The sequence below is a fragment of the Marmota marmota genome, unplaced genomic scaffold (genome assembly GCF_001458135.2).
Source record: "Marmota marmota marmota unplaced genomic scaffold, marMar, whole genome shotgun sequence".
Taxonomy (NCBI): domain Eukaryota; kingdom Metazoa; phylum Chordata; class Mammalia; order Rodentia; family Sciuridae; genus Marmota; species Marmota marmota.
In genome coordinates, this window is record NW_025999998.1 from 12,375,293 (window position 1) to 12,392,370 (window position 17,078).

The window sequence follows — 17,078 nt, forward strand, 5'->3', positions numbered from 1 at the left end:
TCTAATGAATCTCATCATCAGAGTACAAAAGGACACTACTAATAACACAAATTCAAGCCATAACATTTTGAATATTAGAACCTAAAAATAAAGCCAAATGTTCTTATTATCTATAAGGTGAGTTTTAGCTTCTGTCACATCTTTCTTTGTCTTTGAATTGAGATTTGTAATTGAGGGGTTGAACATGAACAGTATGACCTTGCATTAATTAAATATTAAGTTATACCCACAAAGAAGGTTTGTAACTACAAGTACAGTGAAAACCTAATACAAATGTTTTAATAAGTGCCTCTTTGATCATTCTATATATGAAAAGTACCCTTTAAAATGACGTAATGGGAAGAAATCCCACAAACATATTTATTCTCCCTCTATTCCTCTCTCTCTCTCTCTCTCTCTCTCTCACACACACACACACACACACACACACATTGACTTTCATAACTTATGCTATAGATTTGTTTTTCCTTCACATACAACAATAAAAATGTTTGGACTGATAAAATAACTTTGGTTAGGGCTTTTATTAGCAATACCAGCTAGGGACATAGATCTTTGCCTTGGAAATAGAACATAAACCTCCAGATGGCAAATCACTGGGACTTCATTCACAATGTGAATAAAGCACATTGCCAGAAAGTCATTTCAAAAAAAAATCAATAGTGTTTGTACTGGAAGTGTTTGAAAAATGCTTGGAAAACCATCAACTCTGTATGCACTTTGTGAATTATTTAGGGAAGATATTTAAAACCTCACAGGCTTTTCTCTGTCACCCAGTTAACCTCTTACTTTCCTCACTTTTACTCTCCATTCTTTAAAGAATGTCTCTAACTTTTTGCACAAGTATACACAATATTATGATGTTGACTCTGCTTAAAATAATATGACTAATTCCAGGGTCACATATAAATGGTAACTGTTCTTCATGCCACTGTCCTGTTCCTCCTACGGGCAATTAAGAGGCGTTTACAACTGCTTACGCAGGCCTGTTGTGCCAAGTAAATCCCATGTTCTAAGAGTTTCCAATTTTTAGCTAACAGAATTCATAACTTTATATTTATAAATTGCAGGTGGTTTTTATGAGCCTATGCAAAAGTTTTTGGGACTGTGGTCTTGTGGCCCTGGATGATATTACAATACAACTGGGAAGCTGCTGGTCTCCAGGTAAGAGAGCAGTCATTTCATCTGTTTGTCTCCCTCACCTGTCAAAGACACTTCTGTTTTCTGTAAGAAAATCATACATTCAATCTATGTTAGTCCAGCCTTTGCTTTTGTTGACAGAAATCCCTCTCTATAGAGCTTTGTAATAGGCTTTGGAATTTAGAAATAATGACTCAGATGTACAAATGTTTTTTGGTACATGGGACTTAATCCTTTTTTTCTCATTTGTAAGGGAGGTAGTAATATCTACTTGAATATTGAGGATAATACACATACATTCCCTAGCATAGAACTTGGCACAGAACAGTGCTTTAAAAACAAATGTCTTCTGTTCTCATTAGTATTGTTATTTTTTTCATAGTCATCTTACAGAATGCATTTTAAGTCATATTGATGAAATTCTTATTTCACAGATACTTGCTAAACATAATTTTTAAATTGTAACAGAATAATATTTCCTAAGTAAATCAAATGACACTGAAACAATAGCCCAAGCATTGATGATAGTGACAAAATAAAGTCATGGTAGCTAGCTGCATGTTGGACATGATGTCCAGTGAGAAAATGGAGCCCAACACAAGCCAGATCATTTGTCTGAATCTAATTACATTGCACCCTAAACCATAGGATTGCCATCTCTTCAACAAATAGGCAAATTGTAGAATCAACCTGGTACTGGAGAATAATATCCTTGTTTACCTAATTAAAAGACAATTTGTTTGTATTCCCTTAATTTCTGAGATCCTGCAAGAACAATACAGATAAAAATATCTACAACTTGGGACATAGAAGAGGAATGAGCCTTCATTAATTAGTACTGTATATAAAATAAAATGAAGTAAAATAATTAACACACAAGAGATATAAAGACAGGCTATCTATTTAAAATTTTGCTAAGAATCTAGATGTAGGAAAGTACAATAAAGGTCAACCAATGATGCCCCAAGTTAGGAGGTAGCACTAGTGTAGTGATAATAATATTCAAGGAATTAAAGACAGCATTAAAATTGAGTATTTGTCTTTAGGAATGAAAAATAAGGCTCTAGGCAACAAAATAAAATTCCAAATATTTATTTTGCTAATAATTACTGAGAAGTTCATGTTCTAAATACTTGACATACATCATCTCATTCATTCCTCACAAACTCATTATGTGAATAATACCATTACTATTCCCACATTATAGATAAGAATACTGAAGCACAGAGAAAGGGTCATTTGTTTCCCCTCCAAAACTATATTTAGTTCTCTCATTTGTCTCTTCCTCCAAAGCAGCTATTGAATTACTATGAGGAAATCCTTCACTCATTGTGAATTTCTGAAGAAATCACCGGCATTATGCAATTTTATTATTTTTCATATTTCAAAAAAAGCAATTTACCCCCAATTTTCAGAGCTTCATAAGCTCTTTCACACAGATAAATTCCCAAATGGGAGAAAGTTTCTTAGAGTATCCCAATATTTTTGGACTAGATTTCTGATTATCCTCTGCCTCTGGCAAGACCCATGGTGGGGTTCAGACAGTAACTGGAAGCAAGAGCTTGGTGTAGGTGAACCACCAGAAGGGGGCTGCCTCTCCATATGCCTGGCATATGACCAGAAAACACTCAGACATGCAGAGTGGGCTGCCAGGGGGCCATGGAATGCATATTCATTGGAAGTGTCTCAGCAATTGCAACACCTGCTGTTTCCTTGCAGAGAGACTTCCACCTCCACCTGGAGAGTGTACATTTGATCAAGATGAATGTGCATTTACGCAGGAGAAAAGAAACTGGAGCAGCTGGCACAGGAGGAGGGGAGAAACTCCTACTTCCTACACAGGACCTAAGGGAGATCACACTACTGGGGTAGGTGAGTTATGCCACATGGTGCTGTTTCCTAAGAAAACCTTCTAAACTAGCATCCTAGGGGTCGTTTACCGCATTTTGAAATGTGTGAATTTCTTGTCTCCAGAATCAACTGCACATGTGATCCTACACACAGAGAATAATTCAATAGATGCATTGTAAATCATCCTTTCTGTTCGTAATACTGATTGTGTATAATTGCTGCAAAAAGAATAAAAGGGCTTACAAAAGATAGGCACAGGGGTTCTGTTTAGAAACATGGGGAAAAGTCTCTGTACTTGTATAAGTATTAGCTATGGACATCCAGAGGGACATTCAGACCCCAAAGCAGCAGCCAATGATATATATATCTGTGGAGAATGTCACACAGAAAATAAAATAAAATCCAGGATTCCAATCAGATGCAGAGAATATGAATACAGAATAATGAACAAGAAAAGAACCAAAGATTGATGGTTTTGATGCTCAATGAAACATGGGAATTCAGAGGAGTATCTTCCTTTGTACTTGGATTTGACCTTTAATGCCTCATTATTATATAGCTTTTGATTTAGCACACTTATCTTATGAATACAATTATATATGTATGATTTCAATTTATTTCATTTTCCAAGCCAGATTGTGTTTAGGTATATATTAATAATTTGCAAAAAGGTTTTTTTTTGTTTTAATTGACTTTTAATTTTATTTTATTGTATTATGTAATCTGACACAAAATGAAGGTTAAAATTGCTTCCCCAAACCACACTTTTAATCAAAAGCTTGTTAAAAATGCAGGTTTCTAGAGTCTTGTAAAAAAGTCTGATTAAGTAAGTTTCTTGGAAACCCAGAAAGAAAAAAAAAAAGATAGGCACGCAAAGCTGTGTGAATTAGAAGGAGGTTTAAAAATAATAGAAGGAGGACTAGGGCTATAGCTCAATGGGAGAGCACTTGCCTAGCACACACGAGGAACTGAGTTTGATCCTCAACACCACATAAAAATAAATAAATAAAATAAAGGTATTATATCCATCTACAACTAAAAATATTTTTTAAAAATAATAGAAAGACAAAAAATGGTAATCAAATTGGAGCCAGGACTGAGCCGTAGCATAGAAGATATACTGGCAGACAGGAAAGGGAACATACTAGTTTGACTCCTAGCTTTCCAGTAGCTGAAACAAAGATGAAAATTCTATCTATGTTACAGAATTCACAGAGTTCCTAAGGTAAAAATGGAAGGAACAGTCTCTTTGGAGTGTAGATAATCAGGGGTTCATTTTCTGTAAAAAATGTATAAAATGCAAAAACACTACCAAAGTTGATCTCGGTGTTATTGTTATGTATTAGCAATGGTAAACCACATCAGTGAGCCTTTCACACTGATGCCCCTGCATTCATTTGGTATATCACTTTGGATCAAAGCACCACATTTGGTCCAGGAAAGCAGAACTCTCCCCAGCACTAAACTCATAGAACTACTTCCTCAACGATCCTTGATCCTTACAGAAGAGCTGTAACACTGTGCTGTGTCTTATAGCCTACTTCAGGATAAGCCTGTGGACAAACCCCAGGGCAACTACAGTATACCCTATTTGTTGATTGGATAAACTTGGTAGGTTTCAATCACAAACAGCTTTGTTTTCTCTTCACTCTTTTTAAACTTACTCTAAAGATTTTACCTGGCCTGCCCCTCAGCAAATCCTTTAGCTTCTGGGCCCTACTGAGATATTAGAGCAGTCATGAATTCAAGTTGAGCCCAAATCAAAACTTCTATGTCTCGTTCAGTTGAACCTGCTTTCTTTCCCTCAGCCTGAGCCTGCCAAATAGTTTGGGTGACCAGGGAGGAACTGCCTATTCTTTCACTTGAGGTGCTTCACCTCCTCCCCTGTTCTCCATCTTCATGATCCTTTAGTCAAGACAGATACAGCAGGAATTAAAATAAATGAACTTTAAAGATATTTAGCACTGTCTTAAATTCTTTCTAGGTTATTGACTGACCTTTATTATGGCAATGTCTAGACACTGGCTCTCTTGAGAACCTCTGCATCTTACCATTTCAGTGTGCTCTCTGGCTAACCCTATTTGACCATCATTTCCCCCCTTAGTACTTGCACTATAGAGGTCCAACCCATGTAGGTTTTTTTGTTTGGGTTCATTCTGAAAGTTTTAGCTTGGGTTTTTTTGAAGAACACTTGGTCCTAGCCACCTTCCTAATAAGGGTCCATTTGACTTCCATCCTAATGCATTCTGGACTAACTAAGAAGATGTACAGACTGGTCTAACTACTGATTTCTCTTTTCCTCTTGCTGCTTCAGCAGATTCTATAACAGTGTTATTTCAGTGAAAGATGAGATTCAGAGATTCAGCCTTGGGCCAGAGGTAGACCAGATGCCCACCTTCAGCACTGAGTAGAAAATTCTAAGGGAGCTCAAAGAATCTATGATACTGGAAAGTATCAAAGGCTCAAAGTAGCTATGAGTCACCCCAGTATCTGGAAAAGAGATAAGCAAGTTAAAATGATAAATAGAAAGACTTATATTTGGTAGCCTGTATTGTATTGGTAGCCTGTAACAGAAAACAGAACTGGAATTGACTTAAGTGCAGAGGGAATCCTTTATTGGTCTTTGTAACAGAAAGAGGCCAGTATCACCAGTATAGTTGTTCCAGTATAGTTTCAGTAACAGCTTGATGCCAGGGTTAGAACTGTGTTATCATGAATGAGACAGTTTCATTCTCTGTACCTCTCTGTGTTAGTTTTTCTGAATTGGCTCTTATCTCAGACAGGATCTCCTATCATGGTAACAAGGTAGCAGCTGTAATCTCAGACTTAAAACAGTGAATCTAGTAGAAAGAGAATTCCAAAACAATACCAAAATTGAAACTTATTGTCTCTGATTGGCAACATCTTGAAAACAGAGTATTGTAAAACTCATTTTGAATCCCCACAGGACTTAGTGTTGTGTCTCATATACAATAGACACTCAAAAATGTCTATGAAATGAGTGAATGAATGAATAAATGAATGAATCTAAAAGCCTTCACTGACACATATAAGAGTAATTAACCATTTATTTATCAAGACCCCTAAAAGTATGATAGTGGGAAGAGGAATAGAGAAAAATCAAGAATAAGTGAGATCAAGATACTGCGTGTATGTGCATTTTTCCTGGGAGAGAGTTTGTAGTTTTTCCTTCCTTTTCTTAGGGATTCTAAGAAGGCAAGCAATAAGAGGTAAGAGAAGCTACTGAAGATAGATCACATTATGGTGGATTACTATAGGGGAATACTCTGATAACAAAGGCCATAGAATGACTTGAAAGGAAGGGCAGAGCAAAAGTAGTAAATAGTGGAGTGGAAGGAGTCCCCAAAAAGGGCAAGGACAGCACCAGAGCAGTGTTATAATAGACCCCCAGGCTTTGGAGTTGGGATGATCCAGAGCTCCCCACTCACTAAATATGTGGCCTTGAGAAAGTTGCTTAAGGGATATAGCTCAGTTGGTAGAGTGCTTACCTCATATGCATAAAGCGCTGGGTTCAGTCCCCACCATCATTCACACACACACACACACACACACACACACACACAAACACACACACACACACAAAGGAGAAAGTTGCTTGAAATTTCCAAGTTTCAGGCTCGTTATCTAGAAAATGAGAATAATTATAGCTACTCACTTATTTACCAAATTTCATAGACCAGTCCAAGTTGAAGTTGGCAGCAAGGTTGGTTTCCTCTGACTCCTTTTTGACTTGCAGATGGCTCTCTTCTTGCTATGTCCACATGCGGCTTTTCCTCTCTGCCATGATATCCATATAAGCCATGTTGAATTGGGGCCCACCCATACAACCCCATAAAAATGGGGTTAAAATTAAGTTAAAACTTATTTCCCTCTTTAAAGGTCCTATCTCCAAACATGGTTACCTTAAGAGATACTGGGGTTAGGGCTTCAGCATAGATATTTTGGAGATACACAATTTAACCCATAGCAGACTGTCTCCCAGGAGTTAGTACAGCGGACTTACCTGTGAAGGTGCAGGTTAGTAAACTCTTTCAAATTAATGGCTGAAACCCTAGCCCTTGTCCTGCTCCTCAAGTCTTTATGCTAAAATAATTTTATTGTCTGAGCTTGTTTGACTTGTAGACCATTTTTTTCCTCCTCCCCCACTACACAAAATCTATGAAAACCTAACGAAGTATATATAATAGATATTAAATTACTCATAGTTCCACTCCTTTATTAACATTATTCCTAGCCTCTGGGGACATATTTTAAGTAATGTGATATATCTTTGTTAAAGAAAATGATGTGGTTGTGTTTTCTTTGTCTCTCTGAAAACTTAAAAGGATGTTTCAGATGGCTGGAATGAAACTTTACAGCAAAAAATTGAATGCAAAAACTTCTTAGTGTGTTCAATATTTATTGCCAGTGAATACTTGATGCATTAAATGAAATTCTCTGGTATGCAACCTAGAGAATGCTGAGTTTTTAAAGTAAACTACTCCTATGGTTCTGTCTTCTTCATTCTTTATTTTACCTGCTTCAATATGAATTTCCAAGGGAGTCTCAAGACACCGTCCAGTTTTCTAATTAAATAAAATCTTTTCAGATTATATCTTTTTATTTCCATGTGCAACAATGCAAATGATAAACAAATTTTGCTATGCTGTGCCCCAGGTATCTATAAATCATGTAGCATTGGGTAAAAAAAAAATGATTTGTTGTTGTTGTTCTTTAAAACTACTTTAATAAAGCCAGGTGCAGCGGTGCACACTGTAATTCCAGTAACTTGGGAGGCTGAGGCAAAAGAATCTCAAGTTCAATCTGGGCAACTTAGCAAGATCCTGTCTCTAAATAAACAAATAGGGCTGGGGATGCAGCTCATTCGAAAGGGTTCCTGAGTTCAATCCCCATTATCACACACACAGAAAAAGCATATTAAAAATTATTTTAGGGGCTGGGGATGTGGCTCAAGCGGTAGCGCGCTCACCTGGCATGCGTGCGGCCCGGGTTCGATCCTCAGCACCACATACAAACAAAGTTGTTGTGTCCGCAAAAAACTAAAAAATAAATATTAAAAAATTCTCTCTCTCTCTTTCTGTATCTCTCTCTCTCTCTTAAAAAAAATTTTAAAAATTATTTTAATAATGAGGCAGGGAACACAGCTCAGTAGTGGAGCATTTGCGTAGCATGCACTGGATCCTGAGTTCAAGTCTCAGCACTGCACAAAAAAGTAATAAAATTAATTGCTTTCATAATCATTTTACTTGTAGAAATAATAAAGTTAGTGACAATTTATTGCATACTTACCCTGGGTAGGCACATTACTGGAAATCTTTATGTTCTTACCACAGCCTGTGAAGTAAGAGAAAGGTCCCATTTTTCAGAAGAAGAAACAGAAACTCAGAGAAATTAAGTGCCCTTCCATGGTCACACAGTAGTAACTGGTAGAGTGGGCACTGAATTTCATATTCGTGTGGGTTCTGATAACCATATTCTATCCACACTGCCTCATCAGAGTCTCACAGCCTACATAATACTTAGAGACCATACCTGGCCCAGAATGACTGCGACAGCTTATATGGGAAAAACACATTATCTTTTCACATTACAGCATAAATTCACCCCTAACACTCCTCAAATCGAAGGGGAAGTGAAAAAAGAGAGTTTGTTTCCTCTCTGAAAAGCCATATTCAAACCAATGGTATTTTTGGACTTTCTAGACATTCATCCAGCTGAAAGAATCTAATTTTTTTCTGAGATACTTCTAGTGTCTGTGTGTCGGTATTGTATGTTTAACTCCAGCACTGCAACCCATGCACCTGTTGCATAACCTACACACACAGAATGGCTTCCTTTTGTCTTGGTCTCTCCTGGTGAGAGCTATGTGATATATTGGCTCTCCGATCACAAGGTGACAAGTGCTACCCATTCAAAAATTAAAGCATATGCAAACAAAGGCACCTTTCAAACACTCTTTATTTGTTAAAGCCAATAGCATCAGAGGCTACATGTACAGAAGAATCAAACATCTTAGAACTGGGAAGCATTCATTAATATTACAGAGTCCAGGGTCCCTCAATTCATTTCATATTTCCTAAGCACCCACTATACATTATACACTAAATAATGCACAAATGCCTCAGAATTTTAGCAAGTAAAGCAATAATGCTGAAATGCTAGAGATGATGGAACTACACAGGACAGCTAGCTGCCCTTGGGAGTGTCTCAAAGGATGAGTTGGAGTTCATCAGGAATGATCAGGAATAAGGAAGTATTTCAGGATGAGGGAAAAGCAGGTGTGAGATTAGGAACCATTGAGCAGTGGAACAGCTTTTAGGGACTCTAAGTAATCTTACTTGGCTGGCATGTAATATACTGTCAGCCAGGATTCCCAAGAAAGTGGGGTCTAAAATGTAAACTTGTAGGAGATTTGGAGACAGGATTCCAAGAAGCAGAATGCTCCTTTTACAAAGGCTGTAAATCAAGAAAAGAAGAAGAGCTGAAATAAGGATGAATTCTTGATGTGGCCACTACTATGTCCAACAGGCTGCTTGATTCTTGCAGAAACATCTAAGAAGCTGTGTTTCAATATATCTCACAACCACCAATTAGGGTGAGAAAGGGAGAAGTGTTTGTCCATAGACTTGTATCCCCCATTGGCCAGAGGTATGTGTCCACTCAGCATTGACTTCCTAAGCCTCTCTCATTTCTGGGTGGCATTCTCATGGGTGCTAAGTGATCCAGGAATGACTGCAGAAGCCACTGCCTTGAAGACTGAACACAGTGGCACTTGGCTTGGGCCCAAGAAAAGGCATCTATTAGGCTGCATCTCAGTGGATTCTATCTTTTCAATTCCTGTCCTTAAAGCCTGTCAATCTACACTTGGAAAAACACATCCAAGGGGGAAAATAAAAGAAAGAGGAGAGGCATTCAAAGCTGTTTTATAGATAATTGCATTAGATGGTCAGTCAATATATGTCCATTAAATAAAAAGAAAAGCCACACTACAAATATGTCAGGCTATCGTGTGTCTGTCAGAATCAATACATCATCTCAGGTTAAAGAAAGACAAGCCCTGGGAATAGAGTACTTCAATTAGATGTCATACAGGTCAAACAACTCCAATTATCCAGAAATGGAGCTTTTGGGAAGTTCCACATTTACTCTTCCCCTCCCAGTGGTTGCTCAACTACTGTTCTCTGCAGATGTCTTAGTTGTAGAGTGTTTCGTTTTCAAGTCTATCACACAGTAGGAGAGATAGGATGGAATGAGGGCAAGTGAGAGGTCACTGGTCTTTCCAAGATTCAATCATTTTTCTTGAACAAGCAGTCTTGAATTGCTGCAAGCCTTCAGTTAATTCTTGGAGCTCTATAAAAGTTGATTTTGGCAATTTTTGCTAGTACTTTCATTACTTTTATGGAGGAGCAGATTTTTAGAAGTTTTTATGCCACTGTTCCAAAAGCTGCATCCTGCCCACCCCCAACCCCCCATCCATATTTTGCTTTTTAATAGATTCAAGTTCTTTGGTAAAATTCTCCATCTTACCATCTATTTTCTTAAACATATGTATGTGTGTGTGTGTGTATTTTTCAGTGCTAGCGCTGAACCCAGTGCCTCATGTATGCTAAACAAGCACTCTACCACTGAGCTACACCCTAAGCCCCTTGAACATATTACTAAATACTGATATTATTAAATCATTAGCCATAATTATTTTACAGTCTTTGTGTAACAACTACATACGTAGGATACCTGTTTCCTTCATATGGAGTTTGGTTCCCTTATACCTGCTTCTTAAAATGTCTGATAAATGTGTTTGGATACTAGACATCATGGATGAAAATTATAGAACCCAGAGAGGATGCAGCCTACTCTCAAATAGACAACTAGAATGAAGTCGTCCCTTCAGTCCAACCAGAATTGAGTCAACTTACGGTAGTGCTGCACTTCTGTTTTGCTGGGTCTACCTCTAGTTCTCTCTACACCCCAGATATAGTCTCCCAAACTAAACTCTGGAGTTTAGTTAGGGGCTGTCCTCCCTAGTCTGTCTCAAAACTTCAATTTTTGCCTCCTTAGCTGGAGTGAGATGTGTGATATGCATTTGTCTTCTTGACTCTTGCTCTCTGCCAGTTAAAATTTGGTAAATGCCTCAAAGGAAGGTTTTCAAGTGATGAGCTCTCTTTTCTGTCCCTCTTCTCACAAAACTTGGCCCTGTAAGCCCTGGATGCTTTGGCAGCCCCTAGATTCCTGTTATTGTTCTCTCAACCCACTGAGAGTAGTTGGTTTCTCTGTTCCTTAGCAGGTGCTCTCTACTCAGCCTCTGAGGTCAGTCCCCACCGTCTCAAAGCAGCCCACAGAATGCTGAACTCATTTTGTTGACCTTCTGTTTTCTCTTGAATATTGGTTCCTCCAGTGCTTGCTGCTTGGAAAGCTCTCAGCTTCAAAAGAGATTCCCTCCTCCATCCCACCAAAACAACAACAACAACAAAACTACTCATTTTTTTCTTTAAGTTTTCTTGGTGGAGTATAAACATCCTACAAGTTACTCAGAGAACTGAAGGGGCTGTCACTGGTATTTCACTTTTTAGTATCACTTATTTAACATGATTCTTTTACTCAAAATTTGAAGGCATTTGCTCATTCTGTGGTACAAGCCAACCAATCACAGTATTTGAATCATTTCAAATCTTTGTGTCTCTGCCCTCTTACAACTGTATTCTTTTGCTGATATTTTCTGACTATTCTACCCAAGGTCTTGCGGTATCTGAGATTATGTGTTCTGTTCTTTGGCAAGGAGTGATAGGACAATGTTAAAATTTACACAGCCTTTGGCTATAAACTGCCTAAGAGACTATGGGGGACAATTATGTTATAGAAAAACATTTTTCAATGATAATTGTTAAAGCATGGTAAGAGAGATTTTATTCAGGACCACAACAGGTCTAGGGACCACTACTGTAGGATTTTTGCCTTGGAGGAGAGAGATTAGGCTTAACTTTGAATGTAGCATGAGCAGGTGGCAATTTAGAACTAAGGTGTTATATGAAGGGGTTCAATGAATGGAAAATTACTCAAAGGAAACATCAAGAGTAAGGTGAATTCTGGTTAAATGGAACTAACAGGATTCTTGCCGAAGGCAGACATGGGATATGGTAGAAGATGAGGCATTTGATCACTTGTGCTGTGTGATCAAATGTCAATATTGGGATGTGGGGGAATCCTGACTTAGTGTTCTTGATAAAACTGGACTTTATAAGGAAGTATACAGAAATGCCTAGGAAAAGATTTAGAAGGCTGACTGAAGTTTAGACAAGCAAAGAATCCATATCAACTATCAGAGTAATAAAGTACTGCAAATGACTTTTTTTAATTCAGTTAGCACAGAAATGACTTTGACAATTACTTCATATTTTTAAAAAAGTTACTTATTGCCAGGTATAGTAGCATGCATCTTAAAGCCAGCTACTCCAGAGGCTGAGGCAGGAGGATGGCAAATTCAAAGCCAGGGTGGGCAACTTAGAGAGATCCTGTCTCAAAACTAAAATAAAAAGGGATAGATATGTGGACTAACGGTAGAGTGCCCCTAGGTTCAATTCCCAGGACTGCAAATTGTAGTAAATGTAATGTCATTTAGGTGAATATCATTGAAATTTCTCTTTAACAGGTGATTTATCCTGCAATAATAATAATAATAAAACTTTTAATGACTCAACAAATTAATAATGGTTAATAGATTTTTAGGATGCAGAGGTAGACAGGACCTCATACATCAGCTAAGGAAACATTCTCATTTGAAATATTACTGAAGTCCATTCAACAGAGTTTTAATAATTATCTGCTTGGAACCTGAGAAACAAGAAGCTTGCCCATGATCAAATGTACACTTTAAACAATAATGAAATTATATCTGAAAAGATTTCCTATTGCCTGCATTGTTGACTTATTGAATTTAGTCCTAACAACTTTTCTATACCCCCTTTTCAAATAAAGGCAACAAAATAATGGTGGATTAAAAAGTGGCAGAACTTCGTATTCTACACATTAGTGAGACAATAGACTCAAACTCTGGACGAGCAACACAGCATCTTTCTCCCTAATAATTATAGTTCATTTGTTTGGCATTGGTGACCAGATGGTTCTTTTTGAGTTAATGTCATGCATTCTGAGACTTTCAAAGGATACACCTGTAGCTGTAGACAGATGCTACCTTTTCAGTTCCCACCCTTACGGTGTGTGAATTTCCACCTGAAAGAATACATGCAAGGGGAAAAAAGAAAGGGGAGAAGTACATAAGTTGTTTTACAGATAACTACATTAGAGGTTCAGTCAATATAGACCCATTAAATAAAAAGAGAAGTTCAGAAAAGCCACACTGCAAAAATGTCAGGTTACTGTGTGTGTATCAGAATCAATACATCATCAGATGTAGCAATTCCAAGGTGATCACAGTTCCTGACATACTAAAGGGATGATGCAATTAAGTTTTCCAAATTCTAGGATATAGCATGGTATAGTTTAGTGGTCAGACCATAAACAGCTGCCTCTACCCCGGCTGTCTGCAGAACACAATTGCATAACAGCTCTTAGCCTCAGTATCCCACATATATAAAACAACAATAAGTAATATCCTGTTAATCTCTTAAGATTGCAATAATTAATACATTATGTTTATGAAGAGACTTGATAATATATAAGTTCAACTAAAACGAATGGTATTATTATTTTTACAATTAGTGAGTCTTTTATGAAACCTGGTGTTTATCTCTGTAATGCTTTCCTGGAGTCATTGTTTTGTCACTGATGCTTTTATAAAATAGAAAATCATGGCCTCTGACCCCTAGTAAAATTGCTTAGTAGAAATCAAAAGACATTACAACAATGTTTCCCAAATTGCATTACCATGAGGTAACTCAAGTGATAATAATATGAATATTTTAAACATTAGAAGTAATATTCATGTATAAGAAAAATACATGAGCAGTACATCAAAACCATTATTTCACAGATTTATGGGTAAATTTTTGTTTTTATGCTTATATGAAGTTTCCTATTTAGATCAATGTATTTAAGCAATGAAAAATAGAATCTATTTAAAGAAAAAAGTTAATAACAGCACAGGTAGTAAGTACTGTTGTATGGGTAGACAAGAAATAATATGAAGGTGTTATTTATATGACTAATTTTGAGAAACACCCGATGAACAAGTCATTCTAGTATAATAACCACAAAGACAAATGATAATAATGCCTAGTCCCACCATTTGACTCCTATTAAACTAAGAAAGACATTTGAAGCAGTAGAAGTGACTTGCATCAAGGTGGGATGGACTTTGAAGGATTTGTCAATCCAGGTCCTGTCACCATCTACTTGAGCAACTCTATCCTGTGAAAGAGAAAGTTTCCTGACATAGGTACTATTTATTTACAAGATGATAATGCCAAGTCTTATCAAACTTCCTGAGGTTTCATTGGACATTGCAATTTTATTAACATTTGTCTGATGCCACAGTGTCAGAATTCTTTGTAAACTTTTTTGGTTTTTGGTTGACCTGAATTTTATAGGGATTTTTTAACCAAATGACAGTAGAGCAAATAAACCAACAGATAACTACCCATTTCTATGAGAAAACGACTTCAGTCGTCACGATTCCTAGCCCACTGAGTCCCCAGTGAGCAGAACAGATTGTCATCCGGCCGTCCCCCACCCCACTACCTCCCAGAAAAGCAGCTCTGCGTCATTTTCTTAACAATTTCAGAGAAAGAGACACCATCACTTTCTTATGTGGTGCTGTTCAGTGTTTTGATAGATCTTCCTTATTTCTGGAAACTAAATTTTCTTCCAGCTTGCTACCAAGTAAAGGCAGGAGTCTTCTTCGTTTCCAAGAACACTCCTTTCTTGTGTGAAATATCAATAATACAAAAATATCAAAGAATTAAATTTATAAAAATGTGCTGTTAGGCAAAAGAAAATCAAAACTAAGTATTTAATGTGGTTTTTTTATTTTTAATGCAACTGAATTATAATAGCAGTCTATCTCAAATCCTTGTCATATAAGAATTTTGGCATTGAGACATGCAGCAGTTTTGACATTGAGACCTGCAGCAATGCTACCCAACTGGTCTATAGCCATCTGATGAATTAGCTCCAGATCTTCAAAAGCTCCAGTGTCCTTCATTCTTTTCATAACTAATCTTATCATGCTAGTTTCTGATATTATCAGATCTTACACAGAGAAGGCTTCTTTGATAAGCCTTTTTAAAAATTGTCATAAAATATGCATAACATTTATCGTTTTAACCATTTTTCAGCATACAGTTCAGTGGTGTTAAGTACATTCACATTGTTCTGCAACCATCACCACCATCTGTCTCCCAACTTCTTTTCACTTTTCCAGACTGGAAATCCATACCCATTAAACATCTTGTTTATGACAAGATTTTAAAATGAGTCAAAAGTAAAGAATAACCTTAGAGAAACACCTTTAGCAGTTATTTCCCCAGAGCATTGGTGTCTTTGAGCCCTGATTATGAGTCTCTTCCAGCTTACTGAATGCGGTTAGCTGTTCATTCCTCAGAGCCTCTTCACTCAGGCCACTGGGGTTTCTTCCCAGCCCTGCAAGAGAGAGTCATGATCCTGAAGGAACAGCTGCTTCGAAGTTCAGGATTATGGATCTGTTTAGTGTCTGTTCATCTCAACACATCACAGTTGCCATGCAAAAAAACAGATGGGACCCTGATCTTTCAGTAGATCCACTGGAACACCCATCTTGAATGTTGAACAATGACCCACAGAGAGAAAGTCATTTGTTTTCTCCAGTTAATAATCCCTTTCACAGGCTGGAATCTTTCATGTGCAGGAACACAGGAGCTGCTGGGATTTCCTGGCTTCCCTCCACAGCTTTTGTTTGCTGAAACAGAGCTTGAAGCTGTAATGGGGTAAAGCTTATCAACACACAGGACTTTTCTCTGCTTTTGGAACATATTCGAGGTGGATTGCCCCTCCATAAAGCTCTGGTGTTTTTGTTTTTTGTTTTCTGGGGAAAAGAAATATCATATGCAGGTCAAAAAGAAAAAAAATTGTAGTCTCAAGGCATTATTTGTTTGTGCATGAGAGGGCAAAGTCTGATCAGTTGACAAATTTGTTAAAATTATTTTTAGGTATAGATGTTGGTCTAGATTGCTCTAAATCAGAACTGCCTTATACATAAATCCTTAAAATATAAACTATATCTTGAAGAATATTTGCAAAGGCTGACACTATTCAAGAAAACTAGACTGGTGTCAGTGCCCCAGCAAGGGACTCCCACTGGAACATAATCTTTGCCGTCCAAAAGCAGCAGTTACCCAGCTCAAATGGTAGAGATTTTCTTTTGTATTTCATGGTACACAGGGATCTCTGGAATTGGAAACCTTAGCTAATAGCTTCTAGCTCAAAACCAAGACTCAGAGGTGAATGAACAGAAAGTATTATAGACCTCAGTAATCACATCTGTGGAGGTGTGTATGGTCCAAAAAACAGGGGATGGGATGGAGGAAGCTGCTCCCTTTCAAGCCTGAATGAATGAGGGTATTATACTCACCAAGGCAGGAATTCAATCAAATGATCCTAGAGGTGATTGAGAGTTTTCCAGTCTTCCAGGAACTCAGAATAACCTGTTAAGACCCCATATTGTGATTACTGGGTGTGCACTGCCCTCATCACTAAAGGAAAGACAATTCTGGGTCACCTGTCTCTCTGTTATGTGTGTTCATTTAAAAAAAACATCTCACATGGTGTGGAACTAATTTACTAATTTGAGGACAACTGAACTCATTTTGGGCAACTTAGTGACATCCTGTCTCAAAAAAAAAAAAAAAAAATTTAAAGGGCTGTGGATGTAACTCAGAGGCAGAACATTCCTGGATCCAGTCCCCAGTACCACCAATAAGAGAAAGGCAGGGAGAAAGAGAGGAAAAGCTTGAATTTGTTCTAGTTTTGCCTTGGAGGGTCCAAATCAAGTGTGTGTCTCCTTCCAAGGACCTCTCACATTAGGAGTGCACTTGGTGAAGCCAACTGTTCTAGACTTTTTTTTTTTTTTTTTTTTG

At 37.5% G+C, this 17,078-nt stretch overlaps 1 protein-coding gene across 1 annotated transcript in view; it reads left to right on the top strand.

Moving 5' to 3' along the window:
* Mamdc2 (MAM domain containing 2) overlaps positions 1 to 17,078 on the top strand; it is a 153,875-nt gene that overhangs the window by 125,076 nt on the left and 11,721 nt on the right. The window contains exons 10-11 of the mRNA XM_015492912.2: positions 1,071 to 1,164; positions 2,860 to 3,012. Of these exons, the coding sequence (XP_015348398.1) occupies positions 1,071 to 1,164; positions 2,860 to 3,012 (247 nt within the window). The remainder of the gene's footprint in view (positions 1 to 1,070; positions 1,165 to 2,859; positions 3,013 to 17,078) is intronic.